The sequence below is a fragment of the Lepisma saccharinum genome, chromosome 11, assembly GCF_977018435.1.
Source record: "Lepisma saccharinum chromosome 11, izLepSacc3.1, whole genome shotgun sequence".
In the NCBI taxonomy this organism is placed as follows: Eukaryota; Metazoa; Arthropoda; class Insecta; order Zygentoma; family Lepismatidae; genus Lepisma; species Lepisma saccharinum.
In genome coordinates, this window is record NC_139239.1 from 74,807,284 (window position 1) to 74,834,952 (window position 27,669).

Here is a 27,669-nt window from a genome sequence, read left to right on the forward strand (position 1 = left end):
CCCTGTGCATAGCACCACGCCATGAAGGCGTATAGGGGGTGTGGGGGTAACGCCCCACACTTTCTTGATCCGGTCATGAGTGGGGGTGATGTGATCAGCATCACGCCCCTGACCGCCTTTACCCCCCAGGGTTTCCCCCAGGTACCCATGTTATTCGATGCTGGGTGAGCGCCGGGGCCGCTTCCATCGTTAGAAAAGTTCCCGGAGAGACCACAACAGGGGCAGCAAATTGTACGGATAAAGAAGCACATCTGTGAAAGAACATTCTAGTCTAGAGAATCTTCTAAATAATTACCGCTACTTCGACTTCAGCTCATAAACAAGATGAAGTTTATGTTCTGTTAATTTATCCTTCACCAAGTTGCACCAAGTTGTGATCAAAATAATATCTGCTGTCTACATTTTCAATCTTTACTGCAAACAAATTATACAAAATAATTTTACCTAATGTCGAGGGGGATCTCAGCCTGGCTACTGCCCTGCTATGCAAGAATTTTCTAAACTCTATACAACCTACTAAATACAGGTTGTCTACAAATGATTGAAGCAGTTTCACAATGTTACTGTATGTGTATTATTGAACATATTGTGAAGTAACTTTACAGTTTTGTAGAGAAACTCAACGAGTTTTGTGACACAAGTGTTCGATTTCCCCCTCTTCGTGATTCTGCAGATATAAACTTTATAATCAAGTTCTTCCCAAACGCGATGAAACATGTACCTATCAATTCGATCAAAAGCACTGATGATACGAGCCTGCAGTTCTGCTAGATCAGTCGGTAATGGAGGCACAAACACTAGATCCTTCACACAACTACCCACACAAAAAAGTCACCGTGAGGCAGTGACAGCAGTTGTTGATCATCATTTCCACAACGACCGACCCATCGGTTTGATACTCTGGTGGTTAAGATTTTGTGGACATCGTGATGGAACTGGGTCGGAGCACCACCCAACTGGTGGATAAAGTTCTCACTGTCTGTATCCAACTGTGGCATGAGCCAATTTTCTAACATGTCAAGATACCCGTATTCTGTAATGGTTGTTCGCTGAAGAAGAAGGGGCCGTAAACTCTAAATTTTGAGATTGCACAAAAAGCATTAAGTTCTGGAAAGTCACGAATATGCTCAATGGCGCCACGGCGAACATATAACTCCCACAACTTGTAACGTGTCACAAAACTTGTTGAGTTTCTCATGAAACCACTATCAATCATTTGTAGACACCCTGTACTTTCCGCTATTAGACTTCAGTTCATAAACAAGATGAAGGAATGTGATAGCTGATCTTCGTTCTGTGAACTTGTCCTTTCATCAAGTTATGACCACATAATATCCGCCATCTACATCTTCACTTGTCAACAAACAAATTATACAATAGTTTTACCTAATGACCAGGTGCTAACGACAATGTAAGGGGGGGGCTGAGCCCCCCCTGGCCCCTGCCTGGCTATGGGCCTGAGGTGGACTATGGAAAACCTCCGAGTCGAAGTTAAATTTTAATCACCTCTATACCTCGAAGTTTTAGTCCCACGGACCTCAATAAGTCGAAGTGTAGTAAACTTTGGACCTCTACAACTCAAAGTCAGCGATTTTGTCCCTCCATAACTCGATCCTTGGTAAGTCGAAATCCTTGATATCTCGATCCCCCCCCCCCCCCTTAAAGTTAGAGTTATCAAGGTTCCACTGTATATGAAGACTCCTATTATGTACCAGAAACATAAATAAAATACATGTAAGTCTTTATATATTTATTGTATTATAACTAATGATGATTGATTATCTGTACTTTGCAATAAAATTTCAAGCACAAAGTAACTATAAAAGATACTTGCCATTATTTGTTCAGCCAGTTAAAATTTCAAATATTTGAATGCTGTTCATATGAAATGTAATTTGTTTATTTATGGGGGAGGGTCATTTCTTGGTAAGATAATGGTCATTAAGTAAGACAAAGTGACTTCAAAAATCATTTACAATATTTATTGCAAAATATTTTCATAATATAACATTTTTTGGGTGCAGAATAATTGTTTAAAAAAATCACATTTGAATGTGTTGAACACAATAAATTTGGCTTAATTTTACTTCGCTTTTCTGGTACTTTTTGGCTAATCACAAAGATGAGGATGAGTGATGTTATGATGAAAGGACACTCTCAAACAACACTGATGCCCAGGCTGGGATTCAAACCCAGGACGTCTGTGGCATTGTAGGAACACTGCAGGTTTGTAGTTTTGATGGGTGGGGGTGGCCACCATCGTGAACAAATTGGGGAGCTACAAACGAGTAGCGTAACCGGGCCATAGAAAATGTACAACAAAGACTGGGTTACGTCGTGCTGACCACATGTCATCCCGTAACTGGTCTGATGATGTCCCACCTCGTTAGGTGGGAGTGAGGTCCTGGCCCTCATGGGCTGTTGTGCCTGGGGTTAAAATTTAGGGGTAAAGTGGTCATATATTTGGCCTTTCTGAAATATTTTTGAGGGGGTGTTAGGGGGTGTGTGGATAAATCACTGCCTGAAGCAGTTGCCTAATCTGTCAGTAAATGTAAACAAAAAAAATATGTTTAGTGTACAGTCGTGGACATTTCTTGATGTAAACAAGCCCATTGACTTTCAGTGGAACCATTACAATCCAGAGGTGTATACTGCACAAGACATATGTCATGCCATTGAATCATCCTCTGATAGATATATTAATTCTTTCTTAGTATGTGGAAGAGTTTATGCCTATTTATTTGTAGAAAATTTGATTGAAAGTGTGAATTCAATCGGCTCCTCTATAACTGTCGTCACCATTCAATCAAAGTAGCTAATATTTTGATTCCCCATGTACTTACTTTAATTTTTCTCAAAGTTCCATACTACCATTTGCAGTGTTCGTCAGTTAATGCATTTGTACTATTAATTGTAACATTTATATACAAATGCTGAAACAGGTTTTTTATTAGTTATTAAATATTCCTGTTATGTCTAGCCAAAACAGAATTGTAGGTAAGTATAGCACCCCAGTTTATAAAATTTAACCAGCTTGTTGATACAGCCATTTGTAAACAGATGGAAGTTTGAATTCTTTCACTTTTGAAATTGTTAGCTTCAACGTAATCGATAAACTCCAAAATGGCTCCACAGGAAAGACGTTCATGCACAAGATCCACAACTGAACCTTCTGCGGGCAACTTTTTCACCACGGCTTTGCGATATTCCTTGCAAGTTTCATAGTAACCATCAGTAAGTATGGCAGCTGTCACTAATACTAGTACTGTCATTAGTGCACAAAGCAAAGCCAGTGGAGTCCAGCAACCCAAACTGGAATTTCTTCTGTCCATATCTTCAGCATCGTATGTCCGTGTGGTAGAAGCACCGGATCTTCGAGTTCGTTTTACTTTCTTCCTCGATTTGACAAGCACTATACAAACACGATAACTGTGAAAACCACCCAAAAGAACTGAAACGATCATGACCGGTACTGGTGAGTACATGATAAAAGTGCACATTTCCGTGACCCCACCAATGAACTTTGTGAAAGTTTCAGTTCCGTATAACAGACATCCATTTGTACATGTTTCCTCAAGTTCTTCTTCCCAGTCGTTCTTTTTTATATGCAGGCAGGTATCTAGTTGTTTCTCCCAGTGCTTAAAACTTACTGCAGATGTGACCAAAGCAATCAATGATAGAAGAAGTGAAAGGAAATAAAGAAAAGACAGTCTCTTTTCTGCTTCGTATGAGTCCATATTTCACTCTTCTAAATCTGAAAAGATTTGATAAATAAAAGTTATAATAATGGCATAAGTAAATGTTATAATTAATTTATTTTCCAACTGGTTAAAAATGTCAATACATTACAAAATAGTTTAATGGTTTTATTAAATAAAAGTTCTGTTTGGTTTTTGCTTTCTATTAATATAAATAAATTAGATTTCGTACTTAGATTTGCCTTGCATTCTTGTTTTATTTTTCATATATTGTTATTGGTGCAATCTGTCAATGGTGTCTTGAAAGACAGAGAGACAGAGCTATAGAGAGAGCAACACACATACACATACTCAGAGACTTGTTATTTGTGTGTTGTCGATACTATCATTAGTGTCATATGTTTGAATTCAAAATTAATTCTTTATCCTTGTTGCCATAACAAAGACTCTTCCCTCCCAGGAAATTTTTGGTGAGGGGATTTTTAGGACAAGATATGTGGTGGTGGGAAAGTAGTGCACCTAAGATTTCACACCCTGATTATTATATTGTTGTCAATACATGTTTTCTAATTATGGTTATTCCTGAGCATATTCTTATTAATTGTACTAGTTGTGAAAAATTTTAAGGATTTTATGATGGAAAAGAATTGTTTTCTATTATTGCATAATGTAACTCTTAAATTAAGGAAAGTAGGTATGGTTTAAGGGTTCCCGTGTAGCCAAATGGTTATTGCTCTTGCCATTGGTGTGAACGGTCTCAGGTTCGATTCCCGGTGGGAGCCCCCAAAATGTCAGCATTGATTCAGCATCGTGAAGACAATTGGGAAGCTACTTAAAAAGAAGAAGTAACGGGCTCCAGTCACGAAAGCCAGAAAAACAGTGATGAGATCCGATTGGATGGCCATGCGTCACCCAATGAAAAGCTGCTCTGCCAGACCCTGCCCTTCGAGGGCTGTTGCACCACAGAGTTTAGTTTAGATATGGTTTAATTTTAAAAACTTGTGTACCTTTTTGATTGTTTCCTTCAACTGGTAGTATTATAGTGCAAATGTTAAGCAATTTATCTAAATCCAAGATGGGGTGATATCAAGGCCCGTTGACTTGTTTGCCGCCTGGTTTGGAAGGTCTGTTCATAACGACCCTTTTGAGCAAGCCGAGATGGTTGTAAAACTGTGACATCATAGTAATGACAGATCGCTGGGGAAAGTTTGGTATCCGCTAGTTTTAGCAAGGGAAACTTGTTTCTATGTTCTTTCCTTGCGCTTATATTATTCCTGTATTTCCAGTATTTTTTTTATGCGTTTCATATTGTAGTCTGGGTGAGAATCAGCGGCGTATATTCTGGGTCATCTAGGTAATCGCAGATGACCCGGCTGTATTTCTTTTTTTTAAATATATATATATATATATATATATATATATATATATATATATATATATATATATATATATCTTCGCAATATTCTTCCAAACCAATCTCGATGGATACATTTCTTTGCTTCCAGCGCGCGAATGCTTCCAACCGTTTGCCGCTGAATGTCCGGGAACCTTTCTCCAGCCGGTGGAATGACTTCAGGGAATCTCACCCTGACGTCATTCATCCCGCTTCCCTTGGCGAGGAGGGAGGAGAGAGAAAAGAGGGGGAGGAAACACTGCTTCTCTGGCGCTGTGATTCCCTTCCCAGGGTAACCTCTTTCTTGTGAGAGTCCACCGTTCGCACTCTCAACCTTCAGTCTTTTCCGTTTCCTCCGCTGAACTAGGGAAAACATATCCGGTAGAATGTGAAGAACAGGAAAATTGAATAACATGGGCAAACCAATTCTACGCTAATTTTCACTTTACATTTGCTTCTGTCTTGCTGATTTCTGTTACTTGAACATAAATTTATCAAAAGGAAAAAGCTTAAATATTGAAGATGAAGCAAACTAAATTAAAATTCAAAGCTTAAGCAATTAAAGCACTTATATGCTGACTCCCCCCATCCTTGTATTTACAAAAATAGTGATTGTTTCTCCTCTCTAATCTTCAAAAGCAGCGAGAATACTTCGGAACTGAATATTTTTTAAAGGGAAAGATATCAAAAATAAATTTTATATATTTATATATATATATATATATATATATATATATATATATATATATATATATATATATATATATATATATTAGTTAATTTAAGTTGCTATATTCCGCCTCTTTAGATTAATAGTGATGAAGATGAACGAATTAAACATAAAACGAAAAAAAACACATCAGGCACGAAGCCAGGTGGAGGACTCGGGGGGGCTGAAACCCCCCTCCCCGAAATCCTACAAATATGTAATTTAAAAAGTGTATAGTGGTAATTAATTTTACTTCATTAGCAGGATTAAACATCTTGCATAATACGTTGTAATAATTTGAGATTCATCTTCAGGACTTCTAACCCCACTGTTTCAACCTTATGTGGAGGCTGCTAATAAGGGATGATCCCCATCCTGAAAAAAAATTCTGGCTCTGACCTGCAATGATTCGAACTTTTAAAACCTGCCATTTCGAGCTCGGAAAGGGATATTTTTTTTTATCATTCATAGGGAATTTCATTCTGAGCCAGGAACACAACAACAGAAGTTTGGCGCGTGAAACTGAGGCTGTGTCCGAAAGCTGCAAGACCATACTTGAAGCGAGCATACTTCGAGAGCATACTCGCAGTGCGGTCTTGAAGCCTGGAAGCGGAAAGCTTTCGAACTGCACTTCGACTGCAGCGCCAACACAAGTGAGGAATGCAACAAAAGTTGCTTCGAAACTAAAAATATCAAACATCGACTGTATGTGCCACTCTTGTTTTCCGTGAACAACACACACATGACTCGGCGTGCAGTTTATATAACACAGCACGTTATTAATTATAGAAATATGAAAGAAATTTGCTCTTTCAAATTAATTTTCACACATTCCGCAACATGGTTTACGATCGCGGGAAAAGAAATTGTTTTCTCACTTTTAAACACCTTCTCACTATAGAAGAAAGAAACCACGCATATATAAATAAAACCAATAAATAAAATTACATAGTATTTTAAAAACTTGTTTACTTACATTTCCACACAATGGAAGAACTACAACTACCAGCTGATTGACTTCAGCGGCGCGATTCACGAACTGTTAGTAGTCCGATATGTAGTCTAATATGTAGCCACGTCAGGCTTGTGGTCAAATTTGTAGTCATTTCCTGAATTTGCGATTCTTGAAACTGTCTACAGCGGTCTACAGGCTACAGTCGACTACATATCGGGCTACAGTTGTAGACAGTTCTTGTAGGACCCTTTTTAACCCTCCTAGAGCGGGCTACAGCGAACTACATTCGTCATATTCTGTGTTTGTGTATGACATCCAACTTCAAAGAAGAAAATAGAGCTACCAAAATGGCCCATAATCTGTGTTTCACGTTTTGGAAAAGCAGAAGGAAATGACAGTGGGCATTTGCGTGTACTTAAAACACATCTTAGAGATATCGGAAATCGTTTTTCTGTTTCGAAAATATCTTCATAGTAATTTGTCACTGAACAGGAGGTGCCGGATTGATCAAAATTGTGGAACCTCATTTTCCCAACAAAAGGATTGTTTCTCTCAACCTCCTGTAATCCAAGTTAGTAATAATAATAATTATCCATATCTTGCACTAATTTATATGAAAATACACTTCCACGAGCATATTAAGTTTGGTAGGCATAATTTGTTAGCACCTCTTTGCAGGCATTCCTACTCGTGCACAATACATTTCAAAACATAATTTATCTTGTGATTAATACTTTGTGCAACTTTTAACTGTGCTAATTAGTTTCTCCAAGTTTCTAACTTACTCCCACAATCATTTCCAGTTTTGTAAACACTTCCTAATACTCCTATAAAATTTGTGAAAAATCATGAAACATTCGGAACTGTTACCTAGGATTTCATGCGATTTAAAAACAGCAATTTCATCTTCTACAGACCATAAATAATAACCACTCATTTTGAATCTTATGCATCCCATAAGCCATGCCAAAATCGTAATTATACAGAAGTCAAGCCCCAAGAGTATGCAGTTTGGTTTTGTACGAACATGCTTGCAGGCAGACGGATGAGAAGCAACAGCACAAACGTAAGTGAAAAAAAATGTGCATAGGTTATCGATGGCTGTAACAGGACAAAAGTAAATAGTGAAAACATTTCTGAAAAGAAATGAAAACTCTTGATAGGCTACTTAAGGTTGCTAAATCATACAAACGCATGCATTGAAAATGTTCATAGTACACACACCACTTATCATAGCAGCCTATATTTTTGCCAGTTATGTACAATCGTTGTGATGATGTTTTTATTATTGTTATTTATCCATGCCATTCCATTCGCCTTCTCAATTGCCAGCGATGTGGTTAGCACATCGTGCTATGATGCTAGGGGTCCCGGGTTCGAATCCTGACCTGGGCATGGCTGTTTCTGAGTGTCCATCCATCAATTTCATCATATCATCCCTCATTCCCATCTTCGCAAATTAGCCAAAAGTGAAGCAAAATAAAGCAAATCAAATCAAATCAACCTAACCGTCTCAATTCTTAAAGTGGGCTTCAATGAAGTCCCATGAGAGCTATTTTTCTTCTTTGTGCAGTGCTCAAGATTTGTGTGAAATATAGTTTTACATAAATTTATTAAGCATTTACTTAATTTATAAATAAAATTCACAGCACAATAATTATGCATTTATTATGAAATAATTTTTATAATGATCATGCATTAGTACAAATTGTTGAAACATATGTCATTTAAAAATTAGAAGTGGATAAAAATTGTACTTTACAGCAGGTTTTATTTACACATTGTATACTTAGGACATAGTGTAGATAGAGCACGTTGTATACTTAGGGCATAGTGTAGATAGAGCACATATTATCTGCTAGAACAAAACAGTACACTGTACTGACACAAACACATGTAAACATTTAGAGTTTGTTGTGACGATTATGTGTTCATTACCATGTGCAAACTATATATATATTTTTTATTTTTCTCAGGTTCCAAGTTCATTCTGGCTTCCCTGGGATCCAGACTCAGGAGCATTAATGCAAGGCACGGCATGGGATTTGTGCTTGGGAAGTGTATTGTACATAAACTTCTCAGTTCAAATCCTGTATCAGCCAGCATAAAACATCTTTCGATGCATATAAAATATTAGGGATATCACTATTCTAAACAAGAAGCACTATATTTCCTCTATTGGCAACCCCTCAGCACATTCATGTTTAATTATGTAACACTACTTATCTTTTAACGGTTAAAAAATTGTGGTAGCAATTATTGTAAAACAACATAACTTTCAAAATAGTTAATACATGAGAGGAAATATTTTCCTGTAGTTTACGGTTATTACAAGTATAAGAAAACAGTTTTTCTTTGTGACTTTTCAGGAGAACACACGCTCCTTTCATCAGACATTTATTTTCGTTTTGACTAAACATACAGTTATAACAATGGTTAGTAATTTTTTAAATGAGAGGAAATTGCATTAGAACATGATTTTTTTAAAATTAATTTGGTGCACCAAAGCATTCTAGTGTAAATAGGTAAAGAGGTTAGTGTAACAGTTCGTTATATCGGAGACACATTAAAATTGGATATTTTGTGTTTCGCATGGTTCGTACTTACCAATTGTGTATTGTGAAACATAGTTCAAGGTGCCATTATGCTTTTTACACAAAAACAAACACAATTTTTCATATAGAGAGTAGTTTTTATTATTCCTTTTTTCGCTTCCGTAACACACAATATGGTGGGCAGAAGTTGACTACTGTTGTAGGTATGCAGTGTTTCCAACCTTCTTTACCGAAAAATACCTACTATCGTGTTCGTCATGTGTGCAAATTGTACATTATGCATGGGTAGCTGACGGATAGCCCCACTAACCATTTCTGATAAGGTTAGGTTAGGCAAGCATAGTTAAAAAAGGGGGGGTTGGAAACTGACAGGGGACAGGGGGTTACATCATCAAACGTATGTAGCATCCAGTTCACGTAGCGAAAGCAATGGCACTTGTGCGTCGCTGAGATGTTTCTCTTGAAAAATACATGATTTCCCGGTCAAATAGATTCCAGGATGAAAGAAAATACCTCGATGAACGTTGTAAGTAGTTTCTTCTGTAAAAATGAAGAAATGTGTCTCCGATATAACGAACTGTTATCGAGGTTAGCAAAGTTTGCTATGATGCCAGGAGTTAAGGGTTCAAATCCTTCCCAGGACATGGATGTTATTGTGAGTGTCCTTTCGTCAATTTAAACATGTCATTCCTCATCCCCATCTTCATGATTAGCCAAAAGTAGCAGAAGACCAATGCAATAAATAAATCAATAAATAGGTTAAAAAAATATGTGAACAGAGCATTTTAATTTTAAATCTATAATCCCATATGGTTGGTTCTTTCATTATTGTGTGATTTTAGGTATGACTTGAGATGACCGGACCCCTCTCCGATTTTCTTCATATTTGACATACTCACTAATTGAGGCCTCCTAAACACGAATCTGAAGTTAAAATTTGTCGGTCACGTCTAGAAATTGCGAACCATTGACGCTAGCCTCACGAACCATTGGCACGTGATTAGGTTAGTTTCGGTTAGGTTAGGCAAACATAGTTAAAATTTGGTGTCGTGGTAGTATCAGGATCTAGAAATTGGAAATAATTGCGAACCATTGGCGCATGGTTAGGTTAGTTCAGTTAGGTTAGGCAAACATAGTTAAAATTTGGTGTCGTGGTAGTATCAGGAATATATATATATTTGTTTGTGAAACAAAAAAAATTCTTGAAAATCGACAGTTTCCATTCCGAAAACTAACGCCTTATTTTCGCTTATTTTGCTATTTCTAGACGTTTCCGACAAATTTTAACTTCAGATTCGTGATTAGGAGGCCTCAATTAGTGAGTATGCCAAATGTGAAGAAAATCGGAGAGGGGTCCGGTCATCTCAAGTCGTTCCGTGATTTCTAATCCAAATTGTTACAAATGTCAACATTTCTTTTTTTGTTATCAACAGGAATGCAAGGTATATTCTGGAGTGTATTAAATTGTGATGTGTGTAACTTTTAAGAATTTCTTGACATTCTCATTGAATGAAATTTCTGTAAATTTGAGGTGTAAGCAAATGTGATGTGAGTGATTGTCTTATACATAGATATTACATGAGCAGCTAACAGCAGCTTGGTGTTACATGCTAAAAACACCAAACCTACTAGCATATGCATCTGATAGCAAAAACAAACATCTGAAAAGGTTAGGCTGGTTAAGTTTGATTTATTTCTGATCTCAGATGCAGGTGTGAGTAGGTTAGGTACGTCATGGTTTGGTGCTTTTACCATACTCCAAGTTGCTGTCACTAGCTGCTTATTGATAATGCAAATGTATGTTGTTGTTTTTTTGCCAGGTGGTGGCAGTACTAGTCCATCTTCTTGGCAACAAACAATTAATGACTGCTGCTGAGAATTCCATACAGTATAACATGGGACATGAAAATCGTCCTTAAAGAAAAAAGAAGTAACATGTAGGCCTATCTTTTATGTTTCCGTAGTATGTGCATTCAGTCAGAAATCAAATTCATATGTACAAATGTAGCATGTAACATGACAATATTTTATTCATCAATTAAAAGTTTGGCCAAGTTCAAGGCATGAACAATGTTTGAGCACAAAAACATTCAAAAGTTAGTTCTAATAATTAGTGATATTTGTAATCCGTGAACCTTGAACTTAATTTTCGCTAGTGATTCCAATTGTTCGGATTCTACTTTACTAGGTTCGATACTCAGTGGAGGTACATAGTGGCCCGATTAGCTGGGAATTTCTATTTACAACTGTTATCAATTGTACTCTACTGTTTTCTTGGAAATCTACTGAAACTGAATGGTTTTCTACCAAACACCTACAGTAGATCTAATGTACAGCAAAGAGAAAAAATAATAGGCAAATAGTTCATATCTTTTCATTTTTTTCATTCCACATCATATGTTGCTTTAAAGAATGGAATTCTGTTGAAGTGAAACACATATTGTCCTCCACTTTTTTTACATTTTCATTTAAATTTTACATTGTGTAGAACAGACCAAATAAAAACTGTTATGGACAACTCGCCTACCATTTCTTTAACATATTGGCTGTAAATATAAATTGTCATTCCTCATGATAAACGATTTCTTTTCATATCTGCTTGAAAATCTACACACAGTAGATGTTTCAAAACACCTGTTGATGTACTGAAAACAGTACAGAAGAGACACTAAAAGTGTAAATCATTTCTTTAGTATTATTTTTAATGTGTATGTAATGTGCTTAGCATAAGATGATGGCTGCTCAGCAGGGCTATTTGTGCATAAAGTTGAGTAAAGAGAAACAGTTCGTACGAAACTGGCAACGTTAATCTTAATGGGTTTGAACAGGTTAAGAAAACGTAGACGTTCCTGCTACGAATAATGGCAAAGCATGAAAAATCAGCTGCCCGATCCTGTGGCCGAGTGGTTAGCACATCGTGCTGCGACACCAAGGGTCCCGGGTTCGAATCCCGGTCGGGCTTGGTTGTTTGTGAATGTCCATTCATCTATTTCATCACTCATTCCATCTTCGCAAATTAGCCAAGAGGCACAAAACGCGAATTAAAATAAACTGTACCGGAGACACCTATCAATGTTTTATTTCGCAATTTTTTACATTGCTAACGTGCATTGCGGAACATTTCTTTAGGTGAAATAATGAATTTCTAACGAAAATAATGTCTATTTATTACAAAAACGAGTCCTTACTATTGTTCCTTATTTCCCACAAACTTTCACTGGCAGCCCCAAAAATTCACGATAGCCTCACGAACCAACACGGGGACGAGGTATGCCTACTAGGTTAGGTTAGGTTCAATTAGCACTCCTTTCGTTCAATTTAGCATATACGGAAAATACGAGAGCGTATTGTGCTCTCGTGCAGAAAGCAAATGGCGGCAGCAGCAATAGCGCGTCGGAAATAGATTTTCGTAGAAAACCACATGCTTTCGCATTAAAATGGATCAAAACTACATTCCCGAAAATCAACAACGCTACAGAAAATGATTTGCGTAAGTACTTTCTCCTGTAAATTTGAAGAAATCCGTCTCCGGTATAGTAAAGTGTTGCCAAAATATTATTCCTTAGTTCTGCCGCATATGTTTCAACAGTGACATACAGTAGAAGGTAAGGTAAAACATAGCATCTGTTATTAAATTTCGTGTATTTACACACAATTGCTTTAATTCAACGAGTATTTTCACTTTATACAAATTACTTGCGGCTACGCGTACATTACGATTACTTCGCAGTTTTATCAAACTAAACTAGTTTTCTGTGCATTCTGCGTAAACAAACAACTCTCGGAATCTCGAAGTACGACATGCATCGATAATGTCAAGGAAATAGCACAACAATCGATTAAAATATCGATTATTTCCATAGATATTGCTTAGTTTCGCCAAGTTCACCACTTTCCTTGTAGCCGTGCGCTGTAGACAATTAAAGATGTAGTCGATTCTTAGTAGACGGTTTCGTGAATCGCACTTTACTACATCTTTTACTACTAAAAACTACTACTTCGTTGTAGACTCGATTTTGTAGTCATTTTCGTGAATCGCCCTGCAGACGTCCATTTTTTTAACAAATGAAAAGCAAGCACAGATCGCAAGTGTGCACCGCTCGTGTGCTGCGTCCTCTGGTCTTGTACACTCGTTTGCTTGGCGCTTTCGAACTGCACTAGGTGACGTCACTTCCGTCAAGACTGTACTTCAAGTATGTACTTTGTACCTTTTGGACACAGCCTTAATGCGTTCGGTCATTGGCTTCGTTCTGTGCTTAGTGTTTATTATTTATTTAGGAGTTAGTGTTTGTTGTGATAGTGCTGTGTTAAAGGGTAATGGATGTGATACAAGATTTGCTGGTGAAACCTTTTGGAACACGATCTTTTCAGGAGAAGTTGCAAATTGTTAATACAGGTAGGCCAGACTTATTTCTACACACAAAGACAAAAATCGGGAATATGTGAGGCATTTTCGCAAGCAAATTATGACAAAACACCATGGTTGACAGGAAGTATAAGTGTTAATAAGCTTTGCCTTTTTGTTGACCGTGCTTTCTTTTCGGGGCTGAAAAGAATGTATGGACTCGTGGCGGATACTGTAATCTTTGCAACGCTTGTGCCAAACATGAAAAATCCAAAAGTCACATAACTTCCTTTGTTAAGCTGCAATCTTTCTCACAGACACGTATTGATGTGCAACTGGACAAATAGCGTGCTTTGGATGTGATACGGCACAAGTAATCAGGTCCTGGAGTAAGTTGAATTTTGCACTTAAATTAATATTGCGGGTTTTTATTTCACTATACCGCGTTTGTTACAACCTGTCCCGCTTCCCGCGCTAGTTGCTCCCTGTCTTTTCTCGGTGCTGGGGAAAGTCAAAGCCAGGCAGCCAATTAAAATACGCAACGTCGCAACAGCGTCTACGTAAGCGCCTCTCTTCTGGCTTTCATTCGCTCCTCGCTGCCCAGCAGACGAATTTTTCCTCTTTTCTCATTGGCACCGTAACTGTTGAGCGCTCCCTAGCGCGGGAAGCGGGACAGGTTCTACCAAACGCGGTATAGTGCAAGTCTTTCATTTTATATTTCACAGGTTGTTTCTTTATAGCTTTATAATACTGTCTTGTTTTATTATTTGAAATTCTACACGTATATTAAACTGCAATAACGAGAATTAATTGATTGTGGTCGTAGCAATAAGACAAACATTCCGACACAATATTCCTAAATCCAATATGGATCCTGACATAAATTGCACGAAAACTTTTGGAGTTTGAGGATCAAGAGTCTGAGATTATTCACTCGTTATAACCAGCATACGCCACTGGTGACAATAAATAATGTCTCACTGTGCTGCAAGCGCATAAATATATATATAAAACACGAAAAATTCCCATATTGCTTACTGCATATTTCCGTCCGATGAGAAGTTCCGAGCAAATGCTATCGAAAGACAAATTTCAGGTTGCTATTTTTCTTTTTATACCAGTGTGTTACGAATGTGATTTATAATCCGAATTAGTAGGAATTACAGCAAAGAAGATTCTGAAGAAAGACGCCGTTCCTACAATGATAATCCCAGTTACACTAGCTTAGTGACGATAACAGTGTTCTTGCAAGACGTGTGAAGTTGGGGTTGCCAAATGCGAACTTTTTCTTTTTATGGAGTTTATGATCTGACTACCATTCTGGAGACTTGGGTTCGATCCCCGGTGGGAGAACCGGGATTTTTTGCACATGTTCAAGCTGCTCTGGCGCCCAGCCAGCATCGTATAAAGTGGGTACTTGGAGGATACTCTGGGGGATAAAAGCGATACTTAAAGTGCAGCACATTGAGATTTTTGTTAATAAATTTGACCTGAAAAATGAAAAGTGCTTATATATAAACCTCTATCCCCGAAATTCAGATAGTAAAATTTCCGAATCGAGATTTTAGATTTTTCGGAATCTGGATATTTTTTGGCCATCCTTAGTGTGAAGGCAAGATTGCTAGGAAAAATGTACTCAGTAAGTGTGTCTGTCAGATCGAGAACAAGAATCTTGATTACTCCTATGATTCGTCTGTTTAATACAGACACGTATCTAGAAATATGTTTCGGGGGATCCAAACCAAGTGTCTCAGGAATAATAATAATAATAATAATGTTTTAATTAAAATAATTATATTAAACCAAATTTATGCTAATTACAATACATAAATTAATATTATATTATTATTATTATACGAATAAATAAAAAGACTGTATAAGAATAGAGATATAACAGCGCATATTCATTACGTAGCTTACCTTAAGATCGGAATAATTTACATAAATGCAAGTGAATATTTATCAAATAACAAAAATGATGTTACATGCAGTTGGAGAAAAGTAAGTTTCTGATTAATATTTTATGCATCTTATTTTGAGTAATAATGTACATAAATTTTCCTTGTAATGTAATTCAATGCCGTACGATCCTAATATAATCCTTGTCTTCTAAAAAGTTCAAAGGGAATTAATAACCATCGATTATGCAACAAATGCTAATATTTTCATTGCTTAATTTTCGTACTTAATAGGCCTAAGTCTTTCGGGTGGGAAGGGAGGTCCGGACCCCCTAAATACGTCCTTCCTGTCCTTCGAAGTCGTATGATCCAAATATTGTCTTCCAATAAGTTCAGAGGATATTATACAACAAAGGCTAAACTAGTATATTTTCATTATTTAATTTTCACACTTATTTAGTCTTTCGGCTGGGGAGGGGTCCGGACCCCCTAAATACATCCTTCCTGCTCTGATTAAAGTAAGTTTCTGATTAATATTTTATGCATATTGAGTAGTAATGTATATTAATCTTCTTTGTAATGTCCTTCAAAGCCGTGTGATATCCCAATATAATCCATGGCTTCCAATAAGTTCAGAGGAAATTATACAACAAAGGCTAAACGAATATATTTTTCATTATCTAATTTTAGTACTTGATAAGTCTTTCGGGGGAGAGGTCCGGACCCCTCTCAATACGTCCTTCGTTCAATACAAAACGAAAAGAATCGTATATACAAAACAACAGAAAGTACTTCATGTTTTGTCAAGGAAGAACATTATTTTTTTCCGAATTCTATATTTGAACAGCAGGATCCAAAAATTAAAAGGAAAAATACCATCAAGCAAAAACAATGGATCCAGTACTGCTCTTTTTCCAATTCTTTCCAGCACTAACCGTGAGTAAATTTATGATTTTGCTCACTTATAATTTTTTCTATGCACCATCACATTCATGTATAGTACTGTAAAATACCCTATTACTGGGGCGAGAAAGTATGAGCCCCCTCAGGCAGATTTGGCTACACTTGAAACTAGCTCAAGATGTGCATATGAGCTTATTGCTCAAGTGTGGTACTCTGTCTAACCCAAGACTTCTGTAAAAATGCCCTCGGGAATTTCCCGTGAAAGTATGACCCCCCTCAGATTGATTTGCCTACACTTACAAAAGCTGAATCTGTGAGATTGTTGTCCATAAGCTTGTTAAAAATATGGCCTTCTTGATATTGTTTTTGCTACACTTAAAACTAAGCCAAGATGCTCATAAGAGCTTGTTGCTTTTGGTGTAACACTCTGTAAAGTGTAATCTTATTAGCTACATCTACACCCACCCACACCCACACATATTTACTTCCGGTCACTTCCGGTCCACTTCCGGCCCACTTGTGGCCTACTTCTGGTTTATTTCTATTGCATCAAGCACCAAAAGAATTGTAATCCAGACAAATGCAGAACTCCCACAAAAATATGCCCAAAATGCCATAGAAAATATAGCATGGAATACTTCACATATAAACATATGGGTACTTGTTCTGCACAGTCATCAATATTGCCCCCACAACCATCTACATCTGGTCTGAAAAGGAAGCTTGAAACACCTGTTAGTTCTAGACCGGCAAAGCAGCCACGCTATGAACCCATCCATAGCAGTTTTGCTGGCCAACTAAGGGATCACCGTTTTGTATCAGAGCCAAGATGTGACATTAAGAATTTTTTGAACAGTGTAAATTCTGATGTGCAGGCAATTCTAAATGCACAAAATGGCTCTTATAAGCTGTCCCTCAAATTGTATACACAATATAAGAAACCAAATGGCACAAAATTTACACAGCCCCACATAACAGAAACTGTAGCTATATATTCAAATACAAATTTAGACAAAATAATAAGCAGTTTGATAGATAAATTGAATATTAAACACTCTGAATTTGCTGCAAAAGAATCAGGATGGAGCCTATGCGGAACTCCACACAAGCTCTATGTTAATATTTCTGAATTCAGCCCATTACAAGGATCTACATATCTGCCATTACCTGCCAATATTAAAAACAAGAAAGCTGTGGTTAACATAGAAAATAATGATGAGAAATGTTTTCCGTGGTGTATTTTAGCTGCTTTGTATCCAGTTTTAAGGAATCCTGAGAGAATAAGTTATTATAAACAACATGAACACAATTTTGATGATGCCATGGAGGGCTTAGAATATCCAATGTCTGTTCAGAATATTGATAAATTTGAAAAAAAGGCCAGGGATATCAATGGTAAACAATTATCTATTAATGTTTTTATTTGTTCTACTGGCCGTGGCAATTGCTTGATAGCACCTCTCAGAATCAGTACACTTAATAATGATTCTGCTGTTCCGATTGATCTGCTCCTAATTGAAGGGGATGGCACATATCATTACACTCTGATACACAGTCTTGAAGCTTTAGTCAGAAAACAACAAGGCAAATCCAATACAATATTCAAGTTGTGCAGAAGATGTTTGACTGTATTTGATGGTCAAAAAATAATAAATGGGGTTCGGGAAAAAATGCAGAAATTGCTAAAAACAAGTTAATTGAGCATCTGAAATACTGTGGCAACCATAAACCTGTTCATATGGTTATGCCTAAGCCAAATGAAAATGCCAAATTCAAAAAATTTGAAGCCTTGTTGGAACACCCAGCATATATAGTCTGTGATTTTGAATCAAACCTCAAACCCCTTGCATTATGCAGCCCAGATCCTGATGAATCTTCAATTACATCATACCAGTTACATGAGCCTTCTAGTTTTTGTTGTTGTACAGGATGGTGTTGTTAGTGAAGAATATTTATACATGGGACCAGATGCCATCAAAGAATTTGCACATAGAATAGAAAATAAATGCCATGACATAGCATCTAATGTCTTATTAAAATCAAAACCTATGTTGCCTTTAACAGAGGATCAGATTGAAGATTTCAACAATGCAGAAAAATGCCCGGTATGTGATTCTGAATTTTCAGATACAAATATCAAGGTGCATCACCATTCTCATACAGATGGTAAATTCAAAATGGCCCTCTGTAATAGCTGTAATATTAAGATCCAGAGACCAAAATTTGTCCCTATATTTTGCCATGGTGCATCTAATTATGATTTTCATCATCTGATCAGGTACGAGGGGTTTGACAAGCAGAATTTAAATATTTTAGCAGAAAATGATGAGAAATATATAGCTATTAGCAAGATAATTAAAGTTAATGGTGTTCCCATTCACTTAAGATTTCTTGATTCCTACAGAATTCTGTCGGCTAGCCTGGCTACACTGGCCAGTCAATTATCTGATGATCAATACAAAATCACATGTGCTTTGTTTCCAAATCAGGACCTGAAATTAATTAGGCGGAAGGGTGTATATCCATATGACTATGTTACAGATTTTTCTAAATTTGATGAGTATTCTCTGCCACCACAACAAGCATTCTACAGTAAACTCAGGGCATCTGGAATTACTGATGATGATTATCACCATGCCCAGTTGATGTGGAACAATTTAAAATGCCAGACATTTGGTGATTATCATAAGGCATATTTAAAACTTGATGTGACTCTCTTAGCTGATATACTTCAGGCATTTAGAAAATCTTCGATGGAAAATTATAAGCTGGATCCAATGTATTTCTACAGTGCTCCAGGCCTAGCATGGTCTGCAATGTTTTTAAACACTAAAATGCAATTGGATCTGATCCAAGATCAGGATATGTATCTGTTTATGGAACAATGTATAAGAGGAGGCATGGTGCAATGTTCTCAGAGATATGCCAGAGCAAATAACAAGTATATTCCCAATTATGATCCAGCACTGCCATCAAATTATATACTGTATGTAGATGCCAACAGCCTGTATGGTTATGCTATGATGGATAAATTGCCATATGCAGGGCTTGAGTGGGTTGAAGATTTCAATATTGAAGATCTTCAGGATTTTGATGACAGTAACTATGGCCTGTTCTTAGAAGTTGATCTGACAATTCCTGATGATTTACACAACGAATTTACTGATCTGCCCCCAATTCCTGAGGTTAAGTGTTCACCTGGCTCTAAACAGACGAAACTCATGATGACTCTAGAGCCAAAACAGGATTATGTCATATATTACAAAAACCTCCAGTTCCTAATGAATCATGGTGTTCAAGTGACCAAAGTTAGCAAAGTTTTGAGGTTCAGGCGCTCAAGATGGTTGAAGCCATATATTGATACAAACACAGAGCTTCGAACATCTGCAATGAGCCAATTTGATAAGACCTTGTTTAAATTGATGGTAAATTCAGTGTATGGCAAAACCATAGAAAATGTCAGAAAACATACTGATGTTAAATTAATTACTGACCCCAGCCGGAGCAAAAAATTGATAGCAAAGCCTAATTTCAACTACAGAATAATTTATGATGAGAATATGGCACTCTTCAACATGAAAAAAACAAAGATTAAGTTTGATAAGCCTATTTATGTAGGGGCTGTGATATTGGAATTGGCCAAATTACACATGCTAGAGCTCTATTATGATGTGCTGAAGCCTATTTATGGTGATTGTGTAAAACTGATATACATGGACACAGATAGCTTTATTCTTGATATTCAGACAAAAGATGTTTATCAAGATATATCACAGCCTGCATTGCTTGAATATTTTGATACTAGTGAACATACAAAAATTCAACCCCACAACAAAAAGTTGCCTGGCAAGTTAAAAGATGAGACACTTAGTGATGTTATTGTGGCATTTGCTGGGTTAAGGGCCAAGATGTACAGTTTTGAAACATGTAGTGGTGCTGTTGCCAAAAAAGCCAAGGGCATTGGCAGAGTAACTGTGGACAAAGAGCTCCAATTTAAAGATTATGAAGATTGTCTCAAAATCCAGAGTTTAATCAGAACATCAGAATGCAGAATTCAGAGTGTGGATCATTTGTTGACTACCAATATTGTAAGAGAAATTGCTCTGGACCCACATGATGATAAGAGATGTATTTTGTCATGTGGCATACATACTCTACCAGGGGCGTGCCGTGACCTTTCGTGATAGGCAAGCGATGGGTTAATTTTTCGTTTTGGTTAATTATAACAATTTCAAATATAATATAAGCCTACACACATCCCTATCTACAATAATGTGCATAATGGTGAAGTATCGGGCTTGATTTTACATACCGTAAAATCAAATCTTCGCTGCAGGTTTATAAAGAAGAAAAAAGCCTCTCGATATAAACTTGTAAATTTCAACCATGAAGAAAATAGTGATTTACTTGATATTTGAGGGTAACTGTAAATTAAATTACGTTCTTTTTTAACCCTAAAAATAATAAACATCCTATTAGCATAAAGTTTCGATCTTAAATAAACGGACGGGATTCGGTTTCTTACTTGGCTAGAATTATGAATCATGACTTGTCTTCAGTTGGATGCACGCGCAGATGTGATTCTGGGAACGTTCATGTCTTTGCACTGCATTATAAAAATTGCTCAAGTCACTGTAGCTTGTTCCTAAATTTGTATTGAACAAAACACATGGCCAACAAAATAATTTATTAAAATCATTGCTACCACATACAGTGGCGTGCCCAGGATTTTCGAAAGGGAGGGGTTACGTATACTTTTTCTTGGTAGTCCGCCCTCATTTTGTCATATTTTCCTACCATTGACGTTCTTTTTTTAGGAATATTGAGCCAAAGGGGGGGTTATAACCCCCACCAACCCCCTCTTGGGCACGCCACTGACCACATAATATTGTTGTACTGAGATGTTTTAAACTGCCTAATGAAAACTTTCCCATCTTTCTTAGTTGGTTTGGTTGTGCACAGTTCAGGACACGGTCGCTCGACTCACAATCACAAGCTCCAAGTTTACACCATATGTTCTCGAACTGAATGGTTTTGAAAGAAGGTCCCTAATCAAGGCCTTACCTGCAGCACTGCAAATTGATGACTCTTCTGGTATGTCAACCCTGGCGGAAATTTTCAATGTACTTTTACACCAGGTACAAAAACATGACACAAAGAACAGAAAAGAACAGCACAATATCACAGTAAAAAACAACACGCAACAGCAGCACCCACGCTTCTAAATTAACCTTCATTTTTCACCCTACCTGCAGTGTTACATACCCTCCATATTTCCGAGTAACCGACCACATGACGAATATGTTCAAGTACCGGCTGTGATTTCATTTCTTATAAATAGCATACGACTTGTGATCACTGGCTAACTTCATAATGTAATTTGTTCATTACTATAGAGTATCAAACATGAAAATCGTACCGTGTTAGGTGGTGCTACAGATGCACAGAAAATTGTGGAAGTTAGCAACACTTGTGGCCGTGTGGACGAATTCTTTCCACCATCCTTGCCAAAGACAGATGCGGTCTTGGTGTTGCTTGCCCTCGGCCTTTTTTCTTCGTAAACGGGGATGGACAGTGTCCATGCAAGAACTGCATAAGTCACTCGAAAAGCGGGGAGAAAGGCGAGCAGTCCTCTTCTTCTAAACGCGGCCAATCGTGCCGCATCGCCCAACGTCGTCAAGGGTGTAGCCGGTTTATGTTTCAAGCCAAAAGAACAGAAAATAGAGGACATGAAAATTCTGCAATGTAAATATCTTATAGTAAATAAATTCCATTCTAATGTGTATAGAGGCATTGAAAAACACGAACTTTAAATATCAAAAGTGTTTTAAAAAACAACGCAAGCGGCGCTTGCCCCGCCTTTCCTTACCGCACGCTTCTGTACTCTACCATGGGGGCATTGTGATTTGAAAAGTGGTAATCAATGCCCAATTACAGAGCATGATTTGAAAGAAATAAACATGCCAATGAACTTATTTGGGTTCAAAAAACAGGCTATTATGGACCTGCCAACACCAGCACCCTCTTCTGATATACAATCTATGATATCTAAACTAAGTGGTTTGTTAATTATTCATCTGAACAGCATACTTACAGATGTTGATGATAGAACAGGTAAAATATTATACATATTTAACAATAATTTAAATCATTACCAATTACCTGTAGGTGGTCAATTACAATTTATTACAACCCCCGAGGGTAATGTCAAGGTTTCAATAGGGAGAAATATTTATAGAATTAAGCACTCAAACATGATTTCTGGCACTGTATATACTGTTTCTGCTGGTGATTGTTTATATATTGAGGTCCCGGGATCCTATGACAAGCTTATACCTTTTTTATAGAATTAAGAATTAGATATTTTATAATAAATAACCACTAAAACAAAAATGCCTAATGATATATTTGGCCATACAAGGCATGAAGATCACAGTGATGAGATTCTGATGCTTGATGTCAGAGTCAAAAAAATAAGAAGTGATTTACAAGCTTTACAAACCACACTCAATGCCAGTCTTCAACTAGAAATTACAAATTTACAATCACAATGCATGGACCCTCTTCTTAAAATTGACTCAGAACTCAAATTGCTGCTTCAAAAATATACTAACTTGGCCACATTAGATAATTTTCAAAATTTAGAGGAGGCTGTAGCAGCTCTTCAAGCCAAATTTAAGACTCAGGCTACCAACTCTGAGCAATTGAAACAACAATTAGAAGAACAGATTAATAATGTCCAGACACAGCTCCAAACAATTGTCAAAAGCTTAAAGTCACAAGAAGATTTTGATCTAGTAATTTCCACTCTAAAGGAACAGATTCAATCACTACAGATACCTAATCTGGACCCCTTGAACAATGCCATAGCCGAGGTTAAAGAAAAAATTGAGACACTTGAAAATTTTATGAACAACCTACCATCTTCTGATGGATGCTCTGAGTGCTATAACTCGTAGTGTTGCCAACATCAAGCTGCAACTTGAGACATATGAAGATTTTGGAAAATTCAGAGTACCATAACCCATCTTGAGGGTACAATAGCAGCAGTACAAGGTGATCTGACAAATGTACAAGAATCTCCAGAATCTCGCCTGCCTGGTATTGTAGACACCCTTGTCAGTGTCCAGCAACAGATCACAAAACTTGAAAACCTCAACACTGAATCTGAGCTATCTCATTTTCATCACTTGATTGATGATATCCAAACAAAACTTGAAATTTTACAACAATCAACACCTACTCAGGCAGACATAGCCCTGCTTCAAGATGCTATGCGAAGTGTGGCTGATGCTTCTGAATTAAATGGTGTGAAATTGGCACTTGAATCTTTGCAAAATACTGTATCAAATCTGCCTACATCACAGGAACTTAAAAATATTAAGAGAGCTGTGAATCGCATATTGAAATCAGAAGATATCAAGAATATCCAGACAGAGATCAAACAACTTACTCAGACAGTGGCCACTCTACCAACTAATCAACATATTAATGAACTTTATGCCTTGTTTGAGGATATCAGAAGACAAGTTCATGATCTTACAGTTCAAAATTCAAAATTGGCAGTCGTGGAAAATTTACAGCAAATTGTAGCTAATATCAAGCAACAGCTAGGGACCATGGAATCCAACCAAGCAAATGCTCTGTCTGTTTTTGCCACACAGCTTCAAGAGATTGTCCAACAATACAAGAAACTTGCTGTAGACATAAGAATTAAACCAGGGCACGATGAGATTGTTAGGACTATCAATGAGCACCTTGAATCTGTAACAAGTAGATTGCTTACAGCAGAAAAAGAAATAACTGGCCTAATCGAGAATCCTAAACATACAGTAATTCTTGAATTGTACAGTATCCCCAACAAAGAATATGATTCACCATTTACACCAGGTGGCAAAATATATATGCTGTCCCCTGCACAATTTTATTACCAGTTTTTTGTTGGGGGCACACTTAGACCAATCAAGATCAAATATTGGCTACAACCACAGGCACACCACTACCCTACCTTATCAATAACTAATGCTGACAACAAACCAAAGGTCACCAGTGTAGAGTTAGAGGATTTTACAGACCCCAATACATTAGAAACATCTTATGCTGAAGATGATGGTTCTCTTGAATTTAATATACAAATGGGAGACAAATTATATTTAGAAAATCCTGTAGTATCAGCTGCTGAACACCCTATAGTTGCAATATTCTTGTTTACATACTATGTCTAGACAAATTATTGTTGATGAATTACACAGACAAGCCAGACATAATTATAAGAGACTGCCAGTAGTCACAAAAGGCATAGATGATTTATGGCAGTGTGACTTGGTTGAGATGGCAAGTGGACAGCTGAAAAACTTAGACAAGATCAACAAGGGCTACAAGTATCTACTCACTGTCATAGACACATTTTCAAAATATGCCTGGGCTGTGCCACTCAAATCCAAGACTGGAGCATGTATTACAGAAGCCTTCAGGACAATCATCAATCAGAGTGGAAGATCACCGCGCTATCTACAAACAGATAATGGCAAAGAATTCTATAATTCGGTGTTCCAACAATTTATTAAAAGCCAGTCAATACAACATTACTCGAGTTACAGTGATCTCAAGGCCTCTATTGTAGAAAGATTCAACAAAACCCTAAAAAATCATATGTATAAACAATTTACCCTTCAAGGTAATTATAAATGGCTCAGTATCCTACCAGAACTTTTAGATAGATATAACAACTCGGTCCATTCCACAATCAACATGAAGCCCTCTGAGGTAACTTCATCTGATGAGGAAAAATTGATCAGTACTGTTTATTATCCTAGATACCAGCCAACAACAAGAAAAGCCAAATACAAGGTAGGTGATCAAGTAAGAATCAGCAAATATAAGCACATATTCAAAAGAGGCTTTACCAGAAACTGGAGCACTGAATTATTTACAGTGGTTCAAGTTAAACCTGGGACCCGTAACACATATATAATAAAAGACCACCGAGGAGAAATTCTCAAAGGCAGGTTTTATGAAGAAGAACTCAGCAAAACTAAACAGCCTGACACATATCTCATAGAAAAATCATCCGCAGAAAAGGCAACAAGATACTGGTGAAATGGCTAGGTCTCCCAGAACACAGCTGGATCGAGGCAGACAAAGTGATACTATGAACACCTGGGATGTTATAAAGAGACTACCAGATCCTGAACAGCAGATTAAGAGAAATGGCAAGCTGCTGCCTGATAATATTAGATGTCTTATTGTTGGCCCATCGGCTTGTGGTAAAACTACACTAATGATTGATAATTTTTTATTGGCACCCAACTGGTTAGACTGGAAAAACAGGCACTTGTATGTCTTCTCTAAGAGTTTGGAACAATTAAAATATCAGCAGCTGATGAAGCTATATGATGGACTGGATATTGCCACTTTTGAATCAGATGTTAAGCCACTCCATGAATGTCTGGATAATTCTGTTGTTGTGTTTGATGACATTATACTGGATAATCAAAACAAGGTTAGAAATTTTTTTACACAGGGGCGGCACAAAAACATAGATTGCTTCTACCTAGCACAGTCTTTTTCTAAAATACCCAAGCAGCTGATCCGAGACAACAGCAATTTTATACGTGTGTTTCATCAAGATCATACCAACCTGAAACACATACATGATGAATATGTAGGTGGTGACTTGAGCTACAGTGATTTTTCCAAGTTTTGCAGTAGGTGCTGGAACCAGGACAGCTATGGGTTTGTCACAATTGATATGACAAGGAAACCCAATAGTGGTAAATACAGAAATAAAATCAACAATTTTCTAGACATTGAAACATATATAAATAACCATGAAAAGGCCAATTATTGATGATCTTAAATTAAGAGATTATCTTGTAAAAAGATTTAAGGGATGGAAATCAGAGAACCGAGGAATCTATGAACAACACAAGCAAACAGAACAGCCTATTATTGATGCTATTAGTGAATTAGGTAAAAATATCAAAACTGTTACAGAGCAAAATCAAAATTTGATCACAGAGCTTGTACCTGTAGCTGCTAGGAACATATTAGATTATCCAATCACCCCACTTTCTAGTATTCATACACCTAGTCCTGTTGCTCCTCGAAGAATTGAAGCTACTCAGGATCCTATTGAATTGGGTCTTCTTGCTCAAAAATATTTAAGCACACCTAAAGACAACAAAGATGAGGTCTTTGGCTTATATGCTGACACAGAGTGTGATGGTAGCATCATACATAGAATTGGCAATTTTAGAGTAACATTTATGGGAGATGATCTAATTGTATATTCAGAATCTCATCTTGGAGAAAGAGGTGGTTTTGTTAAGTATCCTGGAACACCTGGATTGTGGGAACTGATGACTCGGAAGAGACCTGGCAGCTATACAGATCAAGATTATGAGCACTACAAAGAAATATTAATAAAATCAGATGCTCTATACCAGACAATGATCCCACACAAAAAAGAGTCAAGTCTAGCAGTGGAGCAAAATACAACAACTTAATCAAGCCCATATGGTCACAGATCAAGACTGGTAGTGGAATCAAACATTACAACACCCTGCCTAAAGAATTTGTGTGGGTTGATGATGTCAGGAAACTTGGAGATAGGTTGCTGGTGATAGCTGGGGAGGAAAATGCTGGCAACCACAATTTTTACAATGAAAAGGTTGGAATTATGGACATGATAAGCACCAAATTGTCTAATTTTATAGTGAATGACACTAAGGGGATTGGATATCTTATAAAAATTATTAATACTCTACCCCCAAATTTTGGAATATCTCTGAGGGTCGGGGGCTGGTTAATGACATCATAAACAAGCTGCCATTTGAACTACACATTCCAGGCTATCAGTATTGTGGTCCCGGTACAAAATTGGACCATAGATTAAACAGAGGTGACCCTGGTGTTAATCCTCTAGATGCTGCTTGTAGAGACCATGACATAGCATACAACACACATTCTGATCTTGATAGGCGACATGTTGCAGACAAGAAATTAGAAGAAGCTGCATTTGGTAGATTTGTAAGCAAAGATGCTTCTTTAAGTGAAAGAATAGCAGCATTGGGGACCACCATAGCTATGAACACCAAACAAAAACTGGGGTGGGGGTTGTGATAAATTAAATAAATTTAAGCCACTTAATTAAGCTATGTAAACCCAGAATATGTATATAATAAACCTAGGATGAAGGCCAAGGGTGTTAT

At 37.2% G+C, this 27,669-nt stretch overlaps 1 protein-coding gene across 2 annotated transcripts in view; it reads right to left on the reverse strand.

Moving 5' to 3' along the window:
- Positions 1–1,889: 1,889 nt before the first annotated feature.
- Positions 1,890–27,669, reverse strand: part of LOC145994926 (uncharacterized) — a 66,409-nt gene continuing 40,629 nt past the window's right edge. For both annotated transcript variants that reach the window (XM_083131422.1, XM_083131423.1), the window contains exon 2: positions 1,890–3,754. In XM_083131422.1, coding sequence (XP_082987548.1) covers positions 2,958–3,737 — 780 coding nt within the window. In that variant the 5' untranslated portion in view covers positions 3,738–3,754 and the 3' untranslated portion in view covers positions 1,890–2,957. The remainder of the gene's footprint in view (positions 3,755–27,669) is intronic.